Below are 27,644 nucleotides of genomic sequence, written 5' to 3'. Positions count from 1 at the left end.
CCTTCCTTCCCCATAGTTACAGATACTTTCAGTTGATGTATACACTCGTTAAGTTTGGAGAATTTGGCTCATGTATTATGTTTTAGTATTGTTTACATTGTACCTCCTTTTTAAGTGTAAGCAATAAAAACTACAGGTGAGAATTACATAAAAGTAGCTAAATCATGAAAATACATAAAAATGATCTAGAATTTTTTCCTTGGACTATATTATTCATTGTAATTTTTTTTAAAAAAAAAAACCTATGTTGTGAATTCAAATCAAGTTAATTATTGAAACTTTCTGAGCTCTTAACATTACTTATTTCAGTTACTCAGTGATTGTGAATTCAGATTCCTGTGACCTAGCAAGGAATCTAGAGAGGGGGCCCCACTGTAGGGTCTATAAGGAGTCATGAAGACACTGGAAGTCACAGACCTAAGTGGACTTAACATAAATGAAGCCATGGAAACATGACGTTGACTTAAGAATGCTGTCAATAAAGTGGAATTTTAGTAGATGCTTGTGTTGTATAGAACAGAAGAGGAAGAAGAAGTAGAGAAATCCTCTGTTTAGAACATTAGAGGGGAGATAAATGCCCCTGAAGTGGGTGGGTGTGGGTGAGGGGAGATGCCCCTAAAGTGGGTGCGTATGGGTGAGCTTCTGTAACACTCAGGGCAAAGAGGTGTGCTGGGTAGGGAGTACACAGCCAGTGAAGGGTTGTCCGTGACTTTGGAGAACTGTGGCTAGTCAACAAGTTGGGACCTGGAAGAAACAGGAAAATAGGGATAGTCCTCCCATTGTGTACGGTTATATGTGTACATGTTAAGTCTATTGGATGTTCAATCCCTAGACTGTGGGGAGGGGGGGCAGGATTGACCCATCTTTACTGCTTATAGTAAGCATCCCGTTAAGAGTGTCATACATCTAAGTGACACCAGGAAGGACATTTCTAAAGAATCCTAAGGGACATTGGCTAGTGCATGCATTTTCTGTGTTGCAGACGGAGTGTGTAGTCACCCCTCAGTGCTGCCCAGTGCTGACTTGTTCTGCCATAGCTTTGCCTTAGGGGCATGTCGCAAATACCCCAGCAAATCTTCATTCTGAATGAAGAAAATTCAACTTCTTAAACCTGTACTCTTTTGTTTCCACACCTCTAGGATGAGAATCCAGGCTATCAATGAGATTGGAGTCGGACCATTTAGTCAGTTCATGAAAGCAAAGACTCGGCCATTACCGCCCTCGCCTCCTCGGCTGGAGTGTGCAGCATCTGGTCCTCAGAGCCTGAAGCTCAAGTGGGGAGACAGTAATGCCAAGACACATGCTGCTGATGACGTGGTGTACACACTACAGCTGGAAGACAGGAGCAAGAGGTGAGACTCGCGAGTGAGGAGCGGGTGCCGGGCATGTCCCTCGAACCCTTCGCCCTCCTTGTTCAAAGAAGGGACTGAGAGGGGTGACTCTTGCATTATACCCAGCACCGTGCCCTCTGTCCTGCCTCTGGAGTTCTTAAGTGTTTGAAAGATCCTGGTCATCCTCATGACAGTGGATGCATGTTTGTCCCTTTATAAAGTCAGATGATGGAGAGAAATTACCAAAACAGAAAATTGTCAGATTCGAGTCCCCACTGTACAATAACATTATGTTAGTCACAAGTGCAGAGGGAAATAGGACCCGAGAGAAATGGTGTCTCTTTAAATATTCAGTAACCATCAGGACAAACATGTTTACCAATCTGAAATGGCTGTGGGTGGTGTACAGATGGGGATTGTACTCTAACTGTGGGTGCCATGATATCAAATTAACCAGAACAAACAAGACATTTGTTTCTTACAAGACAACATGCCCAGAAGACACTTGGCAATGTAGAAATCAAATCCATGCTTTGACGTCCTGTTTACTTAACCCAACTCTTATTTCCTTAGAAAATGGCCAATCAGATGACAGGAGCAAAATGGTATTTAGGAATAATTAGATGCTGAGCAGAAGTTTACAATAACTAAATAATCTATTAGCAAAGATCTTGATCAGAGTCAGGTTGAAAGGCGGATTATCGTAAAACCAAGGCAGTGGTGACGACTAGGTGTCCACCCTGTTGCCAGTATGACAAGATGTTGGTATACAGATGTGCTGGGCCACATTCATAGATAGCTACCATGGGACTATTTATTTGAGTATAGATAGCCTGGACTAGTCAGCATGTTTCCGGAAACACAAAACCAGTGCTACCACAGGAGGTTGCCTCTCTTGTATCACTGTATGTATTAACCACATTGTGTTCCAGTATGCTGGACACACACACACACACACACACACACACACTCATACACATACTCACCCATACACACACTCACACTCACACACACACATACACACACACTCACACATACACACACTCTCACACACACACTCATACATACACACACACACACACACTCACACACACTCATACACATACTCACACATACACACACTCATACACACACTCACACATACACACACACACTCACACACACTCATACACATACTCACCCATACACACACTCACACTCACACACACACATACACACACTCACACGTACACACACTCACACACACACTCATACACACACACTCACACATACACTCTCTCACACACACTCATACACACACACTCACACATACACACACTCTCATACTCACACTCACACACACTCATACACACACACTCACACATACATACACTCTCACACACACTCACACACTTACACTCACACACACTCATACACACACTCACTCTCACACACACTCATACACACACACTCACACATACACACACACTCATACACACACACACATACACACACTCTCTCTCACACACACACACACACACACACACAGACTCTTGGTCTCCTCTGCAAATGCAGAGGTTACGCTGACTTTACTGCAGGGGAGTTCTGATGGCCTTTGGTGGAGATGAAGATCCAGAGAAATACCAGGGAGAAGGTACCATAGCTAGCTACACACTGGGCTCCATGGGAACAACACCAGGGCCTTCGACAAGCGTCTAAACATTGAGTAGATAGTTGGCTGAGGAAAATCAACTAAACCTGGAGACCCTGAGAATGCGAGGGGCTACTACTGTCGTGCACATCTACTATGCAGAGGTGCCAGAGGGGGCGCCGAGAAGCACCCAGGCGCCTCTCTCAACTTAGAAAATCTAAGACATGGTAAAGACCAACATTTAAGGATACAGGACACCCAGGATGCCTCTTTTGGCCTTCCTGTTTCATTCTGAATCTCATTATCCAGCCTACCTACCCATTGGTAATGTTCCCGAGACTCTGGGAGACATGGGAACAGCATTACCTCAGGTAACGGCAGCTTGAAGAAAAGTGGCCCTTGACCTGAAGGAAGGACATGACTGGACACTGAGCTAGAGGAGAATCTGCGGCTGCATAAAAGGTAGTCACTGAGGCTAAAAAAAGCAAGATCAGCATGCTTTCTGCAGTGTTCCAAGGAGATTGCACACCTCAGTCCATCCAACGGAGATCCCTGAAATGGGAGGCTGCCTTAGACATGACCCACAGTGCCCCGTTCAGCGCAGTAGACAGTGACATGTATCGTAGGAGTTCTCCAGAGCCACTAGCATTAGCTTCCTGATACAAGATCGGTGTGAGAGCTGGTGTGGAAACTGAAAGCAGGGTCTTCACACGTGGCTCAGTTAGCTCTGCCTAGGGACTATAGTGTCGTCCTCTGCATCTACGCTCCAGTGCAGCATAACAAAATAACCACCCTCTTCCGTGAGTGCCGCTTCAGAATGGCCAAAAACATCTTTTGTTGTTGCTGTTTGTTTGTTTTTAAAGGATGGGTTACAGCTGTTTTGTTGACATCTGAATGGAAATAAATATAATTTTCATAGAAAAAGGGGAAGGGAGAACTCACATAGTATTAACTCATAGAAAAACATTCTGGGAGTTTGCACCATAAGTGGACAAACCAGAATTTTCCAAGGCGAGCGTTTGACTTGACCCAGGAAGACCAGGTGTGGAGAAAACAGAGCAGCAGTTACCCTCCTGGGGACCAGAGATGAGGCTGAGAACAGGAGACAGTGGGGCCGCCGGGACAGGTTGGCTGGAGAGCAGAGGCATCCCTTAGATGCAGAAGCACTGCCACTGAGGATCTGTTCTCATTGGATTGTTATTCTACCTGGAGGAAGTTCTCAGCCACAGAGGACTAGAAAGAACAAGGGTCTGCTCTAGCAAAACTGTCATGCAAGTGACAGCCAGTGTTGGGGGTATTCCCACGCCATTGCTTTCTCTTCCAGACCTTTCTTTGCTTCTCTTGGAAACAGAGACAACCATACCCAGGGATACTTTCTAGTTCCCCCAAAATGAAAAGCACAGAAGGGTTGATACTGGCACCTTACTTGTCCATGAACTTGGAGAGCCTGGGTAGGAAGGCTCCCCATCTTTCTACAATTCTGTCTTGTTGGGACAGCCACCCAAGGGTGCTTTGGATGGAAAACTGTATAGATGGTCTCCACCATATTGAGAGCAGCTCCTCTGCCTGGAGCAAAAGCTCTAGAAGAATGTGTGGAAATGAGTGTGGCTGTCATGAGACACCTGCACACAACAGACAGAAATAGTGCTGAGTCTAGGAGTCAGTGCATGCTCCTGTGAGAGGAGAGGGAGGTGGGCGGAGGGAGGGGTAGAGATGCTGGGGCTCGCCTTATTCATCAAATAAATCACTCGCTTAAATAGAACTGGCAATTTAAGAAATTTGACCATTAGGAACAATATTTTTCTTAATTTTATGAGCTGGAGTCCGAATTTATCTTTTCTAAATTAAATTTGTCAGTGCTCTCAGAAAGTTATTAAAGTGATGTGAGTCCTGAGCGTAATACATTCTTATTCTATTTGTGGAATAGTTTTCCTGGGATTTAACAGGATGAGGACAGCCTGACTTTAGTTTGAAGATGACCTTCCTCCGTGTCTGGAAGCAAGAGCTCATGAACAGCCCTTTGAGTGCAAGCCTTTGACCTCAGCTCTTGACTCATGATCAAGGAGAAAACTTGGATATGTCACAGCCCTTTTAGCAGTGTGTGTGTGTGTGTTTTTCTCTGTGTCTGTGTCTGTCTCTGTGTCTGTGTCTGTCTCTCTGTCTGTCTCTGTCTGTCTGTCTCTGTCTGTCTGTCTCTGTCTCTGTCTCTCTCTGTCTCTCTTGTCTCTGTCTCTCTGTCTCTCTCTCTCTCTCTCTCTCTCTCTCTCTCTCTCTCTCTCTCTCTCTCTCTCTCTTTCTCTCTCTCTCTCTCTCCCCTCTCTCTCTCAGAGAGTTCCATGTATCTGACCTGCAGTTCACTCTTTAGCCAAGGACCCTAAACTTCTAATCCTCCTACCTCAATCTCCCAAGAGCTGAGAGTCTAGGTGTGCATGCCACACTTGGCTTTATGCAGTACCGAGGAGGTGAGGACAAGAGGGACCTTGAGCTCACTGCCCAGCAAGTCTACATCATCAGGTCCCAGTGACAGGCCCTGTGGCTAAGAAAGAAGGTTGACAGTTATTTTGAAGACAGTGCCAGTATTGACTTCTAGCCTACACACACACACACACACACACACACACACACACACACACACACACACACACAAAATGGCCCAGGGATTCAAAAAATAGTTTTTAAGCTTTCTAAAGGAAAATTCTGTGTGTTGAGAACAAGCAAAGTGCCAGGCACTAGGAACTTCCTTTACATTTAGTTCTTTGAATAAAAAGTGAGATATACTAGTATATCCGCCCCGCCTCCCCTCTCCCTCCATTCCTCCCTCCTTCCTCCCCCCTCCCTTCCTCCCCTCCTCCCCTTTCCTGTAAACAGAAAGAATCCTGAAAGTCAGCTTGGCCCAAAGCCTTGCTTCATAGTAAATCCATCAAGAGCTCAGGCACCTCAACCTGGCTTACTATGTTAAAAGTTGGTTTCCTCTTAGTCTCTTGTTAGGACATTTATTTCCTATGTATTCAAGCCTTCAGTCTGTAAGACTCCTGGTCCATATTCATGAAGCAACCTTACAGCAGCTTCGTGTCAGAGGACTAAGTCTACATCTAGTGTTTGAATTATGATCATTCAACTAGCAGGGTTTTTTCTCTTGGATTACTACTGTGTGCTGGGCCTCATGAGATACATGGTATTTCTGCAAGAGCTGATCTTGCTGAGAAAATGAATTAGCATTAAACAGTGAACAGACAGCCCAAGAGATTTTAATTTCAATAGAAAAGCAAAAATTAGATTAGTTTGGCCTTGTGGTGATTGGGTCGATTATTCTTAACAAATCCAGCACAGAAGATCGGAATGGTTCTGGTTCCCATGCTGTTCAAGAAAAATACACACCCTGAGTAAACATTCTCATGAAGCCAAGTTAACCTCATGCCCGCATTAGAGGGATGGGGCCAGCTCATAGACTCCAGGTCATAGCGCTGTACTGACAATTCAGGAGATGTATTCGTCTGTGTTTCTGGAATGAAATGTTGCCTGTTCTAATGAAATTGGGGCTAATGTTGAGCCCAGCCCTCATCTGTCTGTGTTCTTGGTAATTGTGCACAATTCGGAGGCAGGAGGACTGTACATTCCAGGAATGTGTTTATGGTTAATCTGTTACTCAGGGTTTTGATCAGCTGGCCAGTGTTTTTCAAAGCAAGGTTCCCAAGGGCAGGAGAAGAGGTACCTATTGGAGAGAGTGATCACTGCTTGCTCTCTGTTGTCAGCCCTCGTACCTCTCTGACACTTCCTCCGCCCCGCCCCCAGCCACTGTGGGTGCTGGAAGCTTTGTGATGCTGTGAGTGTTACTGCCTGTTGACTTTTACTAGTAACAAAACAAAACAAAACACCTTGTCTTTATGGCTTCAGGGTTTCTTTAAACTCCTGGAGAATGCTCGGTCAGGAACTAAGGAGGGGACAAGATAAACTGCCCTGGTGTTTCTCTATGGCCCAGCTAAGTCCTGCTTCCATTCTCAAGAGGCATTGCTAGTTTAAATGACTGGCTGTGAGGTTCAGAGCCCAGCCCGTTTCCTCCTCAACATTCCTTTCCTTCATATCTCTGGTCCAAGTAATCATCCTCTCTGGGAAAGTGGCTGATGTCCCAGTGGCAGCTGCATCCTCAACACCCATGTCAGATCTTTGGCCTAACCCTAGACCTACTGAGTTTCCGGGTGACCAGAGATGTATACCTAGACTGCTGTCCGCCTGAGTTTACCAGTACACATCATGATGCCGGGAACTCCAGCTAATAGACGAAAAATATTTTAGATACATTTTAGTATCTTAGAAAAAATCATAAAGATTCATTATAAAAATAAAAATATCGACAGCTTGCTCAGCTTCTGGCCAAAATGCCTTAGAACAACCAGGGCTGAACATGATAAATGACTGACCCGCAGTCCAATTGGACCCAGAGCAGAACTGATAATGGGTTTTTCCTCGGAGTTGCTTTATAAGCAGATAGAATAAGAATCAATACCATCAATGCATTAAGACAAGGCCACTGCAGTAGACACGGATAAACATCTGGAAAACTCTGGCACTTACATACTCACAGGTGAGATTCATTCCACATATTTGAAACCTACGTAGAAATCTGGGAAGCTTCAAGCATCAGAGAAAAACCTTTAAAATGGTGAGGGAGTGCTGTCTATGAATGTAAATGAATTTCCCTTTGAATATATTAATGTCTAAAATGCAGTTCAGACAATAAAATATAAGCATAGGGTTTCTGTTCATTCCTTTACTTATGAAAAGTTAGCTAGCACCAGGGCTGAAAAGATGGCTCAGCAGTTAAAAGTTCTGGCCCTCCGCTGGAAGACTGAGGCTTGATTTCCAGCACGCAGACAGCAGGTCACAACCATTTAGAGTTCCAGTTCCACAGGGTCTGGTGCCCCCTTCAGGAATCTCTGGACACCAAGCATATATGTGGTGTATGTTCATTCATATGGGCAAACATAAAGTAAGTAAATCTGAAAAAAATTAAATTGACATCATTAAGTATAATGGAATTCTATTTATTTTTGCAGGAAGGCATAAAAATCCAATTCATTAACCAAAAAATGGTTACAGCCTAGTTAATTCACAAGTCAAAAGACAGTTCACAACCAGGAATAGAGGCAGGAGGTTAATTAACCCTCCCCAGCCCCACACACCCACATCCCCCCACACCCCCACCCCCGCTAATCCGCTGGAAATAGCCTTAGGCAGTGTTCATATAAACATGGGCGCTCACCAATATCTGCATCAGTGTAGGAAACGGATTCCCTACCTGAGATGTCCCCACGCTGCCTACCTGAGATGTCCCCACGCTGCCATCTGTGATCACCTGCTTCTCCATGGATTGGTAGGACTCTGTGTTCTTGGCACAATAGGGCATTTACTGTCCATGTTTTTAATATCTTCTATTTCCAAACACCACTTGAGTGACATAGGAAGCATACACACACACACACACACACACGAATGCACACACATCCTTCCTCCCTCCTTCAATGGAGCTCAGAGAAGGGAAGGAACATGGGAAAAGATAAGGATGACCCAGTGCTGATGAATACAGCTGTACCTGGCCTGTGAACAGCTGTTGCTGTTGTGAAAGCTGTTTTGAAGGGCGCCCCGAGGCCTTTCGTGAACTACAGGCCATGCTAGGTCAACAGGTTATTCATGCTGAGCGGTTAATATCCATGAACTGTAGCGAGCCTAAAGGTTACAGGAGCAGCGAGACAATACAGACAAAACCCCTTCACACTTAAGTTTTGTTTCCCACAAGGAAGTTAAGATCTAAGTTATTCAGAGAATTCTCGAATAGTTCTTTCAAAAGAACACTGTTTTAAGAAAATATCTAAAGGTGAATTGTTTCTACATGGTTTTCCTTTGCCCTCCAATGATTTAAAGTAAAGAACATGTAAGTATATAATACGGCTGAATTTGTTCCATCACTTTCACTCGATGCAAGCACATCCCTCTCACAAAGAATGTTCGAGCCCAGACCACCAAGTTGAGGAGTGGGGCTCTCCGGGGCTCTCCTGAGACTGTCCAGAGTCTGCTGCTTTGTCCTCATGATGTGTTTTCCGTTGTGAAGTTTTCTGACTCTTTCATTTAGATTGTGTAAGAATTCCTGTCAAAGCCCCGCAGTGGTGGTGCACACCTTTAATCCCAGCACTTGGGAAGCAGAGGCAGGTGGATTTCTGAGTTCGAAGCCAAAGGCCAGCCTGGTCTACAGAGTGAGTTCCAGGATAGCCAGGGCTACACAGAGAAACCCTGTCTCAAACCCCGCTCCTCCCCCCCAAAAAAAATTCATGTCAAGTAAGACAGTTGTTAGGACTATCTGCAAGTTGAGCTTCTCGTGTGACTCCTTAGGGTCCGTGGTGAAGGTCTCCAGTTCTGTGCTCCAGCTGCGGTTTCTGCAGGTCTCTGTGCTCTTGGGAGTGATATTCTCCCTCCCTGGAGGACTGTGACAGACGGAATATGCAAAAGCATTTCCTACTCACAGAAATGGAGAGCTTTCCCGGAGTACTTTTTTGTAGTCTTTATTTGTAAGGCTGTTTTAAATTCCCTGCAAAATTGAGAGGTGCAGAGATCTCCCTGGCCCCTTCCCCACATCCACAGCCTCCTCATTTTCAGCCCACCAGAATGGTTACAGTTGGCAGGCCAGAAGGAAGTCTAGCCCACCTTTGGGTTCGCTCTCACTGTTGCTCTTGTATATCCCCGAGTTTGAACATTAAACGAGGACATGCGTCCACCAGTACACTCTCTCAGAGGCACGCCATCGCCCTGAGCACAGAGAGATGAGCCATCTTTAAGTCATTAGTATACTGACAGCTGCAAGTCCCACACACATTGTTACCATGTAGCTGTTGTATTTCAGGAAGACATTCAAGATCTGAGTGAGTAACTTACATGAGGTCCCATGTGTGTCAGGCATTCAATATGGCCGCTCAAGTTGAATGTCACCACAGTGTCTCTGCCCACATTCCCTGGCAGACCTAAGCATGGGGAAGATGACCACATCTCTCATGGAGCCCCATGGTCATGTCTGAGGCTAGTACAGTGTCCTGGCCTAGAACTTCGTCTCCTCCCACATAGCCAGCTTTCTACCCAGAGAAAGGAAAGTCCTTCTGTGGCCCCGAGGTGTCGAGGTGTCGAGGTGGTGTAAAGTAGAGCCATCTCTAAGCCTCTGTCTTGGAGTTCAAGAGTTAGCTCAGTAGAGGAAAAGACACAAAACCAGGGAATGAAACCTCTGTCATCTTAGCCAGCCCAGCCGTAAAGGTGAACTCTGGGTCACCAGATACTCTGGGGCTGAGTAAGCTTGGAAGCAGAAGAAGGCACCCAAAGCCGGCCTCTGGCAGGCGGAGGTGATGCATGCCCAGGACCACACACCACGGTGACTAACAGGAGTGGAATGGTTATTACTTAGCAGAGTTAGCTGTAACATTTCTCATACCCTCTCAGACCCCGCAGTAGCTCTGTATGCTCCACTCTCGCCTTGTACAGGTGAGAAGCTGAGCCACAGAGAGCCTGCACACTGGCTAGTGTGTCATAGTCCACAGAATCGGTTCTCAGCCTGTACTAACTGGTTCTCTTAAGTGCCTAGATCTTAGGGGTGTAGAGAAATAAAGCCATTTACCCCTTTACATAAAGTTTTCAAATTAAAACCCTTAAAATGTCTGTGACATCTGCATGTGGCTATACCTCCCCTAGTAAGATAAAGAGAAAAGTCCTCGGAAGGCATTGGCCACTACATCCTGCTTCGTTGATCGGGCCTCCTGACCTTGGACCTGTGTGTCCCTCTCATGACTCACACACCCTAGGGTACAGGACACATTTCCTTCTTTAGTTGGCCCTAGTATGTGCGTGACACTAATACTGTTAATGCTTGGCTATTTTGCTTCAAACCCTTGGAATTTTTGTTTGCCCTTTCAGGCCATCCCCACTTCACTGGGGCAAGCCTGGGCTGTGTCCTCCATTTTGCCTCCCCTCACGAACTGCTCTGTAACTGGCTAAATGCACAACATAGTAATTAGTTGCCCCCTAGGCCATGCATTTTCATATCCAGTTTAAAACTAAGAAGGAGACAGACGTCTTACCCTCCCTTACCCTCTTGGTGGGGATGGAGATCAGACAAAGAAGCAGTGGATTTCATGTCCGCCAAGATGTCTCATTGCCAGAGCAGTCAGTGTGCTGAACAAGGCGGGCCAGAAGTGTGTTGGGTTTGGAGTTCTGAAGAGGGGAAATTAGCCGCTTTCCTGACTTTCTCAGCTGCTTCCACTAGGAGTTGTAGAACCAGAACCCAGCTTGCTATCCCTAGGGGCCCAGTGTCCCCAGCTGGCCTCTTGTGGTTCCCAGATTCTGCCATCGATTCCAGCAACATCATACCCGCAGCACTTCAGGCTAAGGGCTTCGAAAACCTCCTCACCCTGCAGTCGCTTTTTCTCCACTAATTCAGCTTTTCTCATAGATGTGGGTAAATGCTGTCTCAAAACCTAAGTCAGTAGATATACTGCCTAACGACACATTTGACCATGTGCCATCACCATTAGCTGTTTCATCAATGCCCTTTTTATAAGTTGGAGTGCCGGTTAAGTACACTGCTACAAGAAGAGAGCCAGAAACCAAAGGACCAGAGTGTGGAAACATGGCGTTTGGATGTGCTTGAGAATCGTATGCACGCTACTTGCTCAGTTTGGATCGTAGTGTGAAATCAGATCCCTGAGTTTGCCTCAGTGAACTTCTTAGTGGCTTTGAGTGCCTCTGCCTAGGTATAGAATTGAACATTGGCACCAATATGAATGAAACCTATTGTCTAAGGGAGATGCTGTCCTTGCAGTATGGCAGAGCTGAAAACCGTTCTCCAAACTCTGCAAAGCCGAGTTTGCTGGCACCGGAATGGGGATTTAAGAGTGTCATTTTTTTTTTACGCCATGACTTCCATTTGTGATACAATTAAGGGCAATTACTCCCACCGGCGAGTTTAGCCCAGGTGAGCTAAGTTAATAAGTAGCCGCTTGCCTCTACATTAGCTGGGTGTCTTCATTAGGGCAGTAATGTGTCGAGCGTGCTAAGCAGGTTGCCATAGTTATTTGTGGGTTTCAACCAGGGCTCTGGCTTTCCTTGAAATTAACGATGTTCAGCCCTCGGTAAAAGATACTTCCTCCTGAAGCAAAACACACAGAGCGCTAAGTGCATCTGCCAGGGCTTAAGAACTCAGTTACTATGGCCTGGATGTTCTACAGTGATGCTGACTGGTGGTTCTTTTTCTCTTCAAGTTGTTGAGTTTATCAGTATCTCACTACCCACGCTCGCATTTCCACAAAGTTACTGCTGCCCTCTAGAACTCCATATCCTTGCACAGGGCCAGCACACCCTGAGGGCGGGTCCCATTCAACACCAGATTCCCAGAGCCTATGCCCATACACATCACTTGTTCAACAAGGATTGCTAAATGAACGCATGAATTCTCCTTCCTGAGCCGAACCAACGCCAGTCAGACATTTTGAATGTTCTGTCACTGAGCGTCTTCCAGTCCTTTCTGAAGACCAGGGTATCCTCGGATGCTAAGGAAATGCCGGGCACGGCCAGGACCATGTAATTGGGATTACTCAGTGTTGGTTCTCAAAGTGTTCCTGGACCAGTGAGGTTTAAGTGCTGAAAAACTCATGAGAAATTACAGAATCAAAACAATGCAGTTATTAAGTGATAGAAGCACATTTAGCAGCCTGTCCCGGTCTCATGGGGTGGGGGGAGTTAGGGTTTCAAGATGAGCTGAGGAAATACTTAAAGTACAAGGCATTACTCTTTTAATTCATGCTTTGTGTAATTGTGTTTCATGAGAATATTAATCGTCAACATGATGGCTCAGTGGGTAGACACACTCGCTGAGCCTACCTACACGGAAGGGGCATAGAAAACCAACTGTACAGAATTATCCTTGCTTTCTATGCCCATATACATGAGGCACACATACAAATTATAAATTAAATTCTTTAAAAGTATTCTAATCATCAAAGAAATATTAAATAGTGTTGGACCAAATGGTAAAAGAAATCAAAACCTGCCAGTCACACCTGCCCAGCCGGCCCAGGCCACTTTTTCCTGTTACTTTAATTACCCCACTGATAATTCTGAACATAATGCTTTTTGTCTTCTTATGTATTTCTCAAAGACACATGGTCATAGATGCCTTTTTGCCAACTTAGGGAAGGGGGTTATGAGGCCCTAGATAAATAAAGGTCAGCAGAATGTCTGAACATCTGTTATTGGGAAACTGTGAGTAAGTAGATATCTCAGTTCCCCAGTGCCCACTGAGCAGTAACCCGGTGGCCAAATACATAGTGGAAGGCGAGTTACCATTAGCCACAATGAAACACTCGAAAATTCTGTTTTTATTAGAAAATAAAACCACGAACAACTGATGTGTCTGAACCTTCCTTGTGCTCTTCAGGGCTCTCGCCTGTGTGTTCCCTTCCGTAGGAAGGGTCCGGGAACAGCAAACCACGTCATGGAGCAGCTGGGTGTTTCGGATGACAGGAAGTACTCTAAAAGTTAGCCCCGGTCTTTCCTCGAGTCTGCATCACACTTCATCACCAAGAGAAGCTCGGGTGGCTAATGGATTCTGCTCCTCTCTCTCTCTAGGTTTATCTCAATCTACCGAGGACCCAGCCACACCTACAAGGTCCAGAGACTGACCGAGTTTACCCGCTACTCCTTCAGGGTCCAGGCAACGAGCGAGGCGGGGGAGGGGCCCTTCTCAGAAACCTACACCTTCAGCACAACCAAAAGTGTCCCTCCCACCCTCAAAGGTGTGTAGAAGCAGACCCTGCTGCACTGTTCAGGGAGAATGAAGATGCACTAAGTCTACAAGTAGGAAACTCAACTCTGGCCATAAATGCAGTCTTCATATTTCTAATAGTAAGATGAAATCAACATTTCTCAAAAGAGAAAGCTGGGTGGTAGGTTATCTGGAAGAAATGCCAGATATGGGCTGTTGTATTCTTTATAAATGTTTATTGCAAAAAAAAATATATAGTAATGAGATTCTCACCCACAAATGTAATATAGACAAAGGAGCTGATATGAGCAGCACCTTCTGTGTTAGCCGTGGGTGGGGGCTGGTTTAAGATGGACTGTCAAAAATGGTTCCCATGTCTCCTTCCCTAACGGCACTCAGAGGTTGGGCATTCATCTCTGGGTGGCCTCAGTGCCTTGAAATGAGAGGCCAGTTCAGGCGAGTCGACACTGCCGTGTGGGGGCACACCCTCCCCCAATGGAGGACGCTGTTGGAAACCCAAGGGGCAGCAACCGACAGATGTCTAAGTCAAGGAGGGTAGCCCGAGCCACTCTTGCCGGGGCCAGCCCTCCAAGCCTGCCAGTCTACAGTCACAGAGTTAGGACTGAGTGGGTGGCAGACATGAATGGTCGAGCTGGTGATAACAGGAGCTAAAGCTTGCGCTTGTGCTCCTGAGCTTCGCCCCTTAGACGCCATACTCTGACACGGGTCCCTGGAACTTCTCCTTAGACAAAGCAGCATTGGTCTTACCCAGCCAGTGCCCAAAATGGTCCTGCTGTTGATGTGTGGCGTGCCTGCGTGCGTGCGTGCGTGCGTGCGTGCGTGCGTGCGTGCGTGCGTGCGTGCGTGCCTGCGTATACCCACAGGGCAGCTTTCGAATGAAGTAGTTGAGGCCCTCTATGTCCAAAGCGTAGTATCAGTTACAGAAAGTAAAGGGTCATAAAAACATAGGTCCTGTCTGGCTCCAGATCTGCCAGGTTTGGTGTGGCTCATTCCAGGGCTACTTCAAGACTCGTGCCTTCACCCTGCTCCCCTCCCCCACAGGCACCTTAGCCGCTTCTCTGAGTGACATGTGCCATCTTAGCAGTAAACGCCCAGCCCTTGGATGCACCTTTTCCTCTGGGCTTTAGAACAGACAGAGCCTGAGTGTGCGGTGCCATATTATGGGGAGGAGGTGCCTAGCACACGTTTTGCAGGGCGTTGCTAACCAGCCTGGAGTCCGTCTGACTTGGGTGAGCTAACTTTGCCTCTCAGAGTGATATTTAGCAAGAGTCAATTTACAGAAGCTTGAGTAGCACAGGGATTCCGTGGCGCTTTGCCTCATGGGCGCAGGCTCCCCAAACACCATGTGACCAGGCTCCTCCTCGGGCTCCTCCATTCAGGAAGTTGCCTCAGCTGGAGATCTGCTGAGTCTGCTGAGATACTTAGTTTTCCATAAAATGCTTGTCCTTTTAGTTGAGTAATTCCAATAGAGGCTCTTTTTTAAAAAAAAGTTTTTATTTTTCAGAAATAATGTCATGTCTTACAGAATGGCAGGTAGAAACGACTGCCTTTAAAATAACTGCATATGATTAGAAATTAAAGTAAAAGTGGGCTGGGAGAGAAGAAATGGACATTCTAGTTACAAAACAGAAAAGTTAGGAAGTCTTGATCTAGGCTGTAAATAGGACATAAGCTATGAGAAATTCCTTCTTAAAATATGTATCGTTTTAAGGGCCCGGGAAGTAGCTCACCAGCAGAGCGGGCTGCCTAGCACGGGTTTGATCCCCAGCCCACACACATGGGGGGAGGGAATTGATTTTAAGTACTTTACTACAGACCAATTTAGCTTCAAGTCTGAGAGACAGAGCCAATAGATGAGTAAACTAAGATATCAGTGCAGGATGCCATTTTTTAAACCCTCAGTGCTGCCTGTTGTCTGGGTCTTGGCACCTCCTGTGTTAGTCACATGCACAGTCTCCTCCTCACCCACCCCATAGTATGTTCTCTTCTCCTTTTACCTTTGCTTTAGCGTCCTTAGAAGCAGACATGGTCTTTATTTCCACACCCAGAAAGTACCTAGTATAATGAAAGTACCTAAACCTTATGAAAGGTGATGAGCAGCCTCAGGAGATGGGTGGGGGGTGGGCAGGTGGGTGGATGTGGACGGATGGACAGATGGGTAGGTGGGTGGGTGGATGAGTGGATGGAAGGAAGGAAGGAAAGAAGGATAGGTGGGTGGGTGGGTGGGTGGGTGGTAGGTGGATGGGTGGATGAGTGAGCTGTGGCCCTGGCCACCTATTCAGTAATGAGCTAGTGAGAAGATGAGCCGTGAGGGGAATGAATGGGTTTTCTGGTCCTTTCTTGATGGTTACTAAGCAGGGTAAACAGGAGGCGGGACACTAAAGTTCCCTCTCAAGCTGGACTTAAGCATCGTCACACTCTCCCTGGGTCTCACTAACGGTGTTAGAGTATGGACTGTTGATATGGGACTTTGGATTCTGAGCATGGGTGTGTGGTTTTGTGTTGCAGCGCCTCGAGTGACGCAGTTAGAAGGGAATTCCTGTGAAATCTCCTGGGAGACGGTACCACCGATGAAAGGTGACCCTGTGAACTATGTTCTACAGGTGCTGGTTGGACGAGAATCTGAGTACAAGCAGGTAAGGACCAGTGTCTACCCATGTGCAACCCCCCAGCATCAGGCTGGCTGCTTGCCTCAAGCACGGCCATGAGCCGTGGAGTGAGCTATGGATCTGTTAGTCAGTCAGCTAGCCAGCCAGGGGTTGAGGCAGCCTGACGCCAGCTTGTATCATCATTTACATTTCATTTCCTATCTGGTGGTGTTCTTCCTAGCTTTTCAGTTCCCAAGCATATACTTGTCAAGAGCTTCAAGTGGTATATTTGTGTTTAATGGTGTCAAATCTGCCTGTGCCAGTCTTCGTGTGATTGAAAAAGGAAGTGACCCCAGAGAAGAAGCCTCTTAGCCTAGTCGCCAAGTCCTGTGTCCTCTCTGCCTTTGTGACAGAAGTGACAGTGGACAATGGGGGGAGAAGGGGAGTGACCAGCAGACCTTAAGGCCAGGGACTCAGAAGGTCTGAGTCCCTTCTTATATCCCTTTAATGTACACACTTATCCGCTGCAGACCTGGTAGAGTACTGATCCTGGTTTGAAATGGTTGGATGAGGAGTCAGGCTCCTGATGACACGGCCATCCGTGTGTCAAGATCACAGTTTAAACCTATTCAAGAGAAAACACCATTCTCATGGAGCCAATAATGAATTTGATTTTAACCGTTTTCACACATCTAACCCTCTATCAGGTCACCTGCTATAATGGCTTCAGAGACTGTAGGGTTTCTGTGATGTCCCCTGGAATATATATCAACTGCTCAGTGACATCAGGACACAAGACTTCATTCCATCAGGAAAACAAAGCCCTTTCACTTGGCACTCCTCACAGTCCATTTGTATCGAGCTCATAAGAGTGACAATCAGTGTCACCTGTACTGGGAAATGCTGGCATTGTTTGTAAAGGCTGCTGCTTTTAGCCTTTGGGTCTTCAAACATATGCAAGAAAATCCAATTCAGAGCTTTACTCAGATTTCTTGCTGGTGTTTTATGTAACAATTTTTTAAATACTTATAAACAAAATATACCTAAAATATCAAGAAACTAGTGAATATTTTGATATATTCACTAGTTTAATATTTAATATTTTGTTAATGTGAGCATCATATAATGACTGGATTATTTTAACCACATCTTGCAAAAGCTTGATCTTCAATCTGACATCTGCCAGAATTGATTCCCACGAGCAGCTGATGTCACCAAAGCCCCCGCCATTCTTCTGGCAAGGGAGCAAAGACCTGGGCTCCCTCACATTCCTGTCTCATTCTGATCCTGTGACCAGCTCAGAGCTAGTCATTCCACACTCAGCCATTGCTGGGCTTAGCAGAAGCGCTCTCCAGCTAGTTTCAGCCATAGACCTCGTCCCGTTCCACAGAGGCGGGTGCCAGGAAATGGCTCGCTTTCTCATTTGGTACTTAGCAGTGTTTCATTTCTCAACAGGACATCCACCACGTGCTCATAGATGTGTTTTTAAAACCTTTTGTTCCATGTACTATGCTTTTCCGCCTGTTCTTGGAAAAATGTTCTGCTTCTCCAAGCGCAGTGAGTGCTGCCTCGCAGAGGCAGGGGCAGCCTGATGTGCTCAGTTTTCTGTACGTGTCCAACAATGGTAAAGTGAGGACCAATCTACGCAGTATGTCCAATTTGATCAAAGTAGCCTTCGAACTCCCGTTTAGTGCTACATATTTAGACCCACGGACACATAAGTACTAAGTACTGATGTAATCACATTTGCTCTAGATTATTTTCTTACCATAAATGGGTATAGACTGTTTATCATCAAGAACAGAACATTCTAGGGCAGGCTTCGTAAACAGAGATTCCACCTATTTCCCACTGTTACCAAGAACTGGGTAAGGACAGGAGTAACCTATGAGAAGCCACAGTTGGCACGGCTGATAAGGCACAGTTTGTACTAGGTCTGGGGTGTTCTGTCATTTTTTTTTCTTTTTTTTTCCCCTTTTCTTTCCCTGTGCAGCAAGCCTTAACCTGAATGTGATGCTCTGAGTATTGCCTCTCCTTGTCCCGACATGAGATAGGGAATGAAGGCTATTTGGGTAATGTGTGGGATAATAGACAACAGGCTTTGAATTCATAGCGGCCGAGCCAGAGCAAAGGGGAAGCAATTGTTACCATGCTGCAGGCGGGCAGCCACCGCAGAGCGGGGCCCTGAATGCCGCTGCTTACACCTCCATGGCAGCGCTGATCATACCCATGGCAGCGCTGATCACAGGTCCGAATGGTGGGCGTGGGAGATGGTGGTCTACTCTTCTGAGGCTGGCACAGTTTCAGCACTCAGTAAGCTCTCCTTGCGTGCATGAAGGAGACAGGTTCTAGAGGCTGGCTCATTTACCCTTGCACAGTGACTTTGCCTCGGCGTGGGAAGAGCAGTGATGTACTCAGGATGGGCAGACCCATTTCCCTTCCTCGGCCCCTACTCAAGGAGCTTTTACTTCTAGCTTTCTGTTGGTTCAGGTTTCCTTTGTTCTCTTTGTGGAACAAGCAGCCTGTTTTAATAATTACACAGGCATTTGTTAACTAAGCACTAAATCCTTACTAACTCTTAGCTCTAGATTCAAATGCATGTATATATCTGTCTTTTCTGCTCCTTCATGAACATTCCAAGCTCAAACTGTTTTTCAAGAATTTTCAGTTTTTTCAAATGGCATAACTGCAAACCATTGTTGAAAGGGTGAGAACTACTCGATTGCATGCAGCTTATTTTTGGTTTTGCACAGCACAAAAAATAAGGAAGCAGAATTACACAGATCTCTGTTCAGACATCAATAATTTTTACCGCCAGGCGGTGGTGGCACATGCCTTTAATCCCAGCACTTGGGAGGCAGATTTCTGAGTTCGAGGCCAGCCTGATCTACAGAGTGAGTTCCAGGACAGCCAGGGCTATATATACAGAGAAACCCTGTCTCGAAAAACAAAAAAAAAAAAAAAAAAAAAAAAAAAAACAAAAAAAGAAAAAAAGAAAAAGAAAAGAAAATTACCACAAAACAGTGACTATAAATATTGGAGACAAAAATAAAGTTGACAAATTACAAGAAAACATTTTTATTAATAATTATTGGTCAGATTTATTGCGGCTAGAAAACACATGGAGACAATTGGCATGTCTATAATGCTTATAACGTCTATAACATGCTTATCTAGTACCATCTTCCGAATGTAGTTCTGAGATGAATATTGACCCTTCTCATTATCACACAGGGCGCTGTGTGGAAGGAGCTTCTCTCGGCTGCACTATTTTAAGTGCTTTGTAAGGCAGACTGTAGAGCCTGTGCATGTCTCAACGACTTTGAACACGTAATGGAGAAGCAGCTTTAATTAGTCACTTACGAGGTTTCAAGTCCAAAACAAAACAGATAAAAATAGAAGTTATTCAGTGCTCTTGTTTATTTTACTAATTTTTAAGTTCATAGTCCCCTTTTAGTCCCATGAAGAAAAATTCTTACATAAGCGACTGCTTCAAGTTTCCTGTGAACTGAATTCGTGCTCCGTTGCCTGGAGTGCAGACACAGGGCCTGCGCTCAGGGCTGTACTCACAGACGCAGGGCCTGCGCTCAGGGCTGTACTCACAGACGCAGGGCCTGCGCTCAGGGCTGTACTCACAGATGCAGGGCCTGCGCTCAGGGCTGTACTCACAGTTGTTCTGCGTTGTGGAGGGACCTCAGCTATCTACACTGTTCGTAGGCCTCTTGAGAGGGAAAAGTCCTCCCTGGACAGAGAGCAGCAGTGTATTCCCAGCGCCCTTGCTGGTCCACCCTGGACAGAGAGCAGCAGTGTATTCCCAGCGCCCTTGCTGGGCCTTATCCACAGAGCACAGAGTTCACCAACCACTGCTCCCTCCACAGGAGAGGCCTACAGGTTAGCACATCCCACCTGAGCCATGGGATGTCTGAGGACACACCTGCCTCTCATGCCCCTAGGATTTAGGAGAATTAATTCAGTTTGCCAAGCCTCAGTTAATAACCCGACAACTCAGATTGTCACATCTTGCCCTCACGCCCATGCAACCATGAGAGGGAAGTATGTGGCTGCACTGTGAAAGGGAGGTGGAGGTGGGGTGAGGGGATGACATGACAAAGGTGTTCAGGCAAGCCTGCAGCAGTCTAGCATGCACAGTGCACGGTGCCCCTCCCCTAAAAGCTATTGTTCACAGGACTTCAGCTAGGTGCCTTGTTCCTCCGGGTAAAGACCCTTGGATTCCTCACTTGGTTATCTGAGTATTACTTTATGGCCTCCTGTTTGGAGTAAACATTTCAAAATGAGTTTAAAATATAGCACCAAATCAATAACAAAAATAACCTTTGGTGAAAAAAACATAAATATTTTCACATGTATACTTATTTTTACAATATTATGATTGGTGGCTTCAATAAGAAAATCTTAAATGGAGCGCCGCCTCTTAAATTGAGTTGAGGCCAGAGAAGAGGCTCGTAATGGAGGGCCCTGTCAGAATGAACGAGAACAAAGGGATATGAGGCATGACTGGCCAGTGCCACCTGTGTGGCATCTCCAAGCCCCTTGGGAAATCACCCTGCACAGGCACAGCCCGAGGCCCTGGTGGCTTTGTGGCAGCTCATAAGAACTGCTGGGGTTGGTGCTCACAGACACTCCAACCCCAGGCCAGCATTGCTGAGCTTGCCTTCAGCGAGTGGCTGCAAGTGCTGTATCGCATATCCCCTAAAGTTCCAAAGGATAAGAGGCTGTCCCCTCAGGAAGACTGGGGGAGACACAAGGGGACTCAGGGAGGGGTCTGCTACCATCTCATTAGTCAAACCTCTTGTCTGGGTTTTGTTGCAGCTCCTACTCCTCGCCCCCACCCCCATCTGTATTAGTTAAACCTAATGGAAACCATAAATTTTCATATAATTTTAATGTATTGTTTTCTTGGCGTTTTCTAAGAATCAGTACCACAAGCGTGGGTCTCACAAAGCCTCCTTCCTCAGCTCCCTTCAGTCTGCTATTAGCCCTGTCGAAGCATGATTACTTGTAAGTAAACTGATATTTTCAAGTCCCTGTGAGTATCTTAGGTCGCTGAGATGAAACACCATGACCAAAGAAGCGAGTCAGAGAGGAAAGGGGTTTATTTGGCTGACGCTCCCATATTGCTGTTCATCATCAAAGGGCGTCAGGATGAGATCCCACCCTGGGCAGGAAGCCCCGGCAGCAGCCGCTCCAGAAGCCTTGCAGGCCTTGGGCCCTCCTAAATCAATCACTAATTAAGAAAATGCCTCACATGGATTTCTGAGTTGGAGGCCAGCCTGGTCTACAGAGTGAGTTCCAGGACAGCCAGGGCTACACAGAGAAACCCTGTCTCAAACCCCACCCCCACCCCCAAAAAAAGAAAATGCCTTACAGCTGGATCTTATGGAGGCATTTTTCTCAGTCGAGATTCCCTCCTAGATAACTCTAGTTTGTGTCAAGTTGACATGAGACTAGGCAGCACAGTAAACCTCTTCATGATTATATGGAGGTCTAGGGGGCAGGGCATAGCTAAGAACCCCAGGTTGTTAATGGAAGAAACATGTTATGCTTAAGGAAGGAACACTAAGAGCAAACCACTAAGTCACTTGCACTTGCGTTGGGTTTTGGTTGGTTTGTTTTGGGTTTTTTTTTGTTTTTATTTATTTATTTATTTATTTATTTATTTAGTTTTGGTTTTTTGAGACAGGGTTTCTCTGTGTAGCCCTTGCTGTCCTGGAACTCACTCTGTAGACCAGGCTGGCCTCCAACTCAGAGATCCGCCTGCCTCTGCCTCCCAAGTGCTGGGACTAAAGGCGTGCGCCAACAACGCCCGGCAGGTTTTGTTTTTTTTGTTTTTTGTTTTTTGTTTTTTGGTTTTTGGTTTTTTGGTTTTTTTTTTGTTTTTTTTGTTTTTTTGTTTTTTTTTTGAGGCAGCCTATCTCTATGTGACTGGTGTCTAGAACTGGCTGTGTAGATGAGGCTGGCCTCAAACTCACAGAGCTCCTACCCACCCACCTACCTCTGTCTCCTGGACTGCTGGTAGTAAAGGTGTGTGCCACCACATCTGACTTCAATACTGATTTTTTAGTAAGTTGAACCACATCAAAGGGTCTTCGGGTGAGCAAAATACAGAACTCTGGGAGACTAAATTTTCACAGTCCATATATCTACAGAGGACTTAGAAGACTACAGAGGACTGTAAATCAGAGTAGAAGGCATGTTCTCTGCATTAGATGCAGAATGCTGTAGATGCACATGAAAAGATGCAGAGTGCCTTTGGTAGGAGATGCCATTCGTGTGGCTGCAGAAACTCGGACACTGAGGGATGTGTGGTCCTACTGGGGGAGGGGTAGCACCAAGGGCTGGCTGCCCTAACTACAGTGTCTTTCCAGTGGCTGGTAGAGGTGCCCTGAGAGCCAGCCGTTCTACTCCTCAGTTTTGGCACTAAAAAAAATGAAAACTTAAGACCTCAGAGGTCTGCACAAAAGTGTCCATGACACCCTAATATAAAACCTCCAAACTGGGAGAAAGCCAAATGCCTATGAAAAAGAAAATTAATAGAATGCAGAGTCCTGAGCAAACCATTAGAACCCCCCCCCCCAATCTCTCTCTCCAGGGGCGAGGTGTGGGGTGAACTTAGACCACAAGCAAAGCAAGTTGCAGATCTGGAAGACAAAGTGATACTTACCCCTGGATGGGGTCGGGGGAGGTGTATCTTAACTGGGGCCATATGCATGTGTAAGCTACAGGAGCGCTGAACCAGTGGTCCAGAGGGCGAGGATAGGCGAGAGTAAGGCCACAACTCATAAATTTTCTCAGTACATTCTGAGGGTGGGGGACAGTGATTATTTGTTTTGTTTTGTTTTGTTTTGACTGAGTGGTTCTTGAGCGGGCACCGCAACATCAGTGTGAGAAGGTTGGGTGTGCCTGTTAGCCAGTTAGATGTGTAGAAGGTGATGAGGACCTTTGTGTTTTATTGCCAGGATCGGTGGTTAGCGCTTCAGTTTAAAAACATTATTTTTTTTCTGGAAATGAAAGCAGAGATATATTTGCATTAAGCCTCTTCAGGAAGGCGGCCTGCACTGTAGATGTTTAGCTCTGTGTCTCTGTACTTAGCACAGTAGCTACATCCGGGTCTGGCAAAGCCAAGTCCTCGGATTTTACTTTGTTCCGAGTAGGTCTCCAGGGTGACTGCATAACAGCACAAATGTTGTCAGGGGTTTGTTTAACCAGTGTCCTCACGGCTCCTGGTCCATGGCCATCTCTGTGACAGCCATGGAGTTCTGAGTCTCTCATCTATGACTTCTCCTCTCTCTGAAGGTGTACAAGGGAGAAGACGCCACATTCCAAATCTCAGGCCTCCAGAGCAACACAGATTACAGGTTCCGCGTGTGTGCCTGCCGCCGCTGTGTGGACACGTCTCAGGAGCTCAGCGGAGCGTTCAGCCCCTCTGCGGCCTTTGTGTTACAGCAGCGCGAGGTCATGCTTACAGGGGACCTGGGAGGCATGGACGAGGCCAGGATGAAGGGCATGATGCCTACTGACGAACAGTTTGCCGCCCTCATCGTGCTTGGTTTCGCGACCCTGTCCATCTTATTTGCCTTTATATTACAGTACTTCTTAATGAAGTAAATCCAGCAGACCAGAGGAATGCGTGAAGCGCCACACGCTTTAATACACATTTACTCAGAGCCTCCCCTTTCTACGCTGTTTTGTTCTTTGATTTATATATTTCTCTTGTTTTACACATTTAGCTAGGGGAAAGAGTGCTTGGCTGCACCTATTTGAGATGCAAAACTAGGAAGAGGTTAAACTGGATTTTTTTTTTCTAAACAGTAATAAATAAAGGAATAAATAAGAAGAGAAAGAAGCAGCAGGCAGGCTCGAGACACGGAGAGCCGGTGTGCCCAGCGAGCTTGCGCTTTCAAGTTTCCCAGTATGCTTCTAGTCTGTTTCCACTGATGTCTCTTGCAAGCCTTTGATCATTTTGTGTGTTACAGTTCAGTAATTTATATTCACCGTCATTTCTTGATCATCTATATCTGTTAACAGAATCACAGTGTGTGTAGTTCAGGGCTGGGATTCCGGTGTTGTCAGAGTATTGCCACATGAGAACATTCATGTGCCTTCAGAGGAGGCCACCTCAACCATCCTTACGTCACTCAATCATGTAACTGTGTTAGCTCATCGAAGTCAAAGTGTGTACTTTAAGATGTTTTACTACCCTGTATCCCTTATGATTTTAACACTATGAATTGCCTGTCTGAGAAATCACATAACCAGATGCACCTATAAATGATGGAGCATTGTAGATTCTCACATCGGTCCATAGCAGTAACTTTAAGAGGGCATTGTGCAATAGTTAGTTTGTCTCCTTGTTCGGCTACTTTAAAAGCTGCTTTAACTTGCCTGTCTGTCTTTGTATATAACTACTTCTAATATAATCACTAGAGTTATTATATTCTGTTATGTTTGACCGGAATTAAGTGACGAGAGCTCATGGCAGCTGCGAGCTGTCTCCGTACATGTTGACTCATTGTATTTGAAAGACTTGCCTTTGGCTGTTCTTGGGGGTGTCAGTGACGTGAATGAAGTTCAATACCACATTTCAGTGCCCATGATACTAATGTAGCAGTAGATAAAAAATCTGACTGATAAAGCCCACCACGAGGGAACCATCCATATCTGTCCTTCTGTTCCTGGGGGCTTGATCTGGCCACATGTAGAGAGGGAGTGGAAACTGGCTGTGAGCATGGGGTGTACGGGGGGGCCAAAGAGCCTACTGGATTCTTTCCCTGGGTCTGTCACTAATGTGCTTTGTGACCTCTCTGTGCCTGTTTTCCCATGCGTGAGAAATCAGATCAAATGGGGATTCAATACCTGTAAGTGCTAAGAGACCTTGGATCCACCGGTGCTATGGTAAGTGCGGAGAATCACTCTCACCGATTCACTTAGAGACATGAGGTAATCAGTTCTAACCCAAAGTCATTGGATCCCTCAACCAAGTCCACAATGTCTGAGTACCTCAGGGACACTTAAGAGTTGGAGGTGCAACTGTATTCCAGAAGGGTGCAACAGACACAGCCCATCCCCCCCCTCTTCCTGTTTTTCTGTATATTTTTGCTCCTTGGTTTTTCTTGATCATAGCTATTTTGTGCTTGGTCTATGTTGTCTATGATGCAGTAAGTACCCTGTACTAGCTTATAATATTCCCATACCAAAGTCATGGGGAAAACAACATTATTTTGTTTTGGGTTTATTTATACTATATTCTGCATACAGTACTTTAAATGCCAATTACAGTGCAATCTTTATTTATTGTAAATTTTTTAAATGTACTTATGTACTAATTTGCCCTCCTAGCATGTTATATTTCGTGTGTTTTATACTTTTGTAATTTTAGGTCAGTTTAGTTCCTTGGCAACATCTGTAGTATTAGACTTCTGACATTTTTCTTGTGTTTTTAAAGATAAGAGCATCTAATTCATTAAATGCCAAAAAAAAAAAAAAAATTTCCATTATCAGTGATTGAAAGGTTTACATGTACCCAGAAACCATATTCATCTCCTGAAAGAGTGCTAAGATCAATGCATTGTTGCGTGCCTATATTGATATAGTTATGTACTAGAGAGTTCTGTATTTTGTTATTGACTATGAAAATTAGTGTAATTAGACTTGTACACTGATGTTATCAAGGTAAATACATTTTTGCCAAAGCTCTGGCCTGCCGAAGCTCATCCTTTCATCTGAGTGTGTCCTTTGGCCCACTGGGACATCCTGTCTGCATTCCCTTAGATAGTTGCAAGCGGGTAGAGGCAAATTCAGTGGAACAATTTTTAAAGCTGTTCACAGAGAAAGTCTTTAAAAAAACAAAACAAAACAAAAAACCCACCAGCACTGCTGCTGTAAAGAATTCCCTGAATTGGTTGAATTGTTTATAAAGGAAATTATACTTCAGGCCAGAATCTCTTTGATCTTCCAGAGAGATCTTGATGCTCAGTTGCTATCAGAAAGCTGAAGCCTGGTCACGCGAGCAGACAGCACTTTATTCTATTGCTCTCCATTACTTGGTATTCATTATAGCCTCTTCAGTCAGGAACTTCTTCCTCTACGTGGCACTATTCTCTCTCACAGATCTGTATATGTGCTATGGATATCGAACTATATATATTGCCATTACAAAGGAACAATAAAATAAAGTGTCCTATTGACCTCCTCTTGTGCCCTTTGCCATCCGTAGGAATGAGTGAGTGGCTTTCTGATGCTCCAACGCTTCTCTGTATGTCAAATGCATCCCTGACACAAGAAATTCCAGTCGTCCGAAGCAAACTGCCCTTTGTCCTCAAAGAAAATGTTTAAAAAGAAAACTTTTTAAAAGGCTATTTTGCATACTTCCTGCCTTGTTCTTATCAGACTTGAGATGTTGACATTTTCTGACCCTGTCTCTTTTGGCTACAATCATTCAGTATTTGTGTCAAATTTGACAAGTGCCCTAATAGAATGTGTTTGAATGTTATCCTTGCACAATTCTTTAAATTGAAAGACAAAATGTTTTACCTCACTGTTGGACATACATTCCAAGCTTTTCGACTTTAGGAGAAAAAAAATAATCATGTTTTCCTGTCTTGTAAATTTTAGATTATTTCATATACAGTGTATTAAAACTGCCATATCAATTTTAATGTATAGATTTTGCAAATACTATGCTATATGTAATACCTAACTATATCTGTAGTGTATATGTAATATATTTATGCCCAATAAATGTTTTAATTCTTTCTGACTTAAGTAGGGTTCTTTAGCCTTGAATAAGATTTCTTTTATTGTTGTTCCTCTTAAATACTTAACACCCCAGAAGGTTCCAGTTTAAGCATCTTAAGAGGCCAGACAGGTGGCAGAGTACATGATGCTGTCGCTCGGTTCATGCTGACAGGGCCACCCACCACAGTCTTATCACTGCTATTCTAAAGTAACCCAATCCAGGCTACTTCTCTAGTCAGTCTTGGTGTATTGTGCAGTTATTAGCATAACATTTCATCTGCCTCCAGAAGTTGGGAGTATAGGTCCCCTCTGCCACCCATTTCCGGTCTCAGAATGAACTCATCCAGTTATGAGCTCCTTCGTCCTCTGGATCTCACTCAGCAGCGTCAGTGGCCGTGAGTAACGAGTGCTCTCCTTCCTAAGGCTACAGGAAAGGAGAACCTACAGTACACGTGTGGTTAAACTGGAGAGGAACAGAGCCTGGTGTCTCCAACATCCACGTTGAGGATGGGCGGGGTCATCAAGGT

The 27,644-nt window shown here is 45.4% G+C and overlaps 1 protein-coding gene across 4 annotated transcripts in view; it reads left to right on the top strand.

Annotated features, from left to right (window-relative positions):
- The window catches only part of Fndc3b (fibronectin type III domain containing 3B), a 312,865-nt gene extending 285,726 nt beyond the window's left edge, over positions 1-27,139 (top strand). For all 4 annotated transcript variants that reach the window (XM_031376473.1, XM_031376475.1, XM_031376474.1 and 1 more), the window contains 4 exons: positions 1,140-1,352; positions 13,618-13,784; positions 16,283-16,410; positions 23,677-27,139. In XM_031376473.1, the coding sequence (XP_031232333.1) occupies positions 1,140-1,352; positions 13,618-13,784; positions 16,283-16,410; positions 23,677-23,988 (820 nt within the window). In that variant the 3' untranslated portion in view covers positions 23,989-27,139. The remainder of the gene's footprint in view (positions 1-1,139; positions 1,353-13,617; positions 13,785-16,282; positions 16,411-23,676) is intronic.
- The last annotated feature ends 505 nt before the right edge of the window (positions 27,140-27,644 follow it).

The sequence above is a fragment of the Mastomys coucha genome, unplaced genomic scaffold (assembly GCF_008632895.1).
Source record: "Mastomys coucha isolate ucsf_1 unplaced genomic scaffold, UCSF_Mcou_1 pScaffold17, whole genome shotgun sequence".
In the NCBI taxonomy this organism is placed as follows: Eukaryota; Metazoa; Chordata; class Mammalia; order Rodentia; family Muridae; genus Mastomys; species Mastomys coucha.
This window is presented reverse-complemented; position numbering and strand designations above follow the sequence as displayed.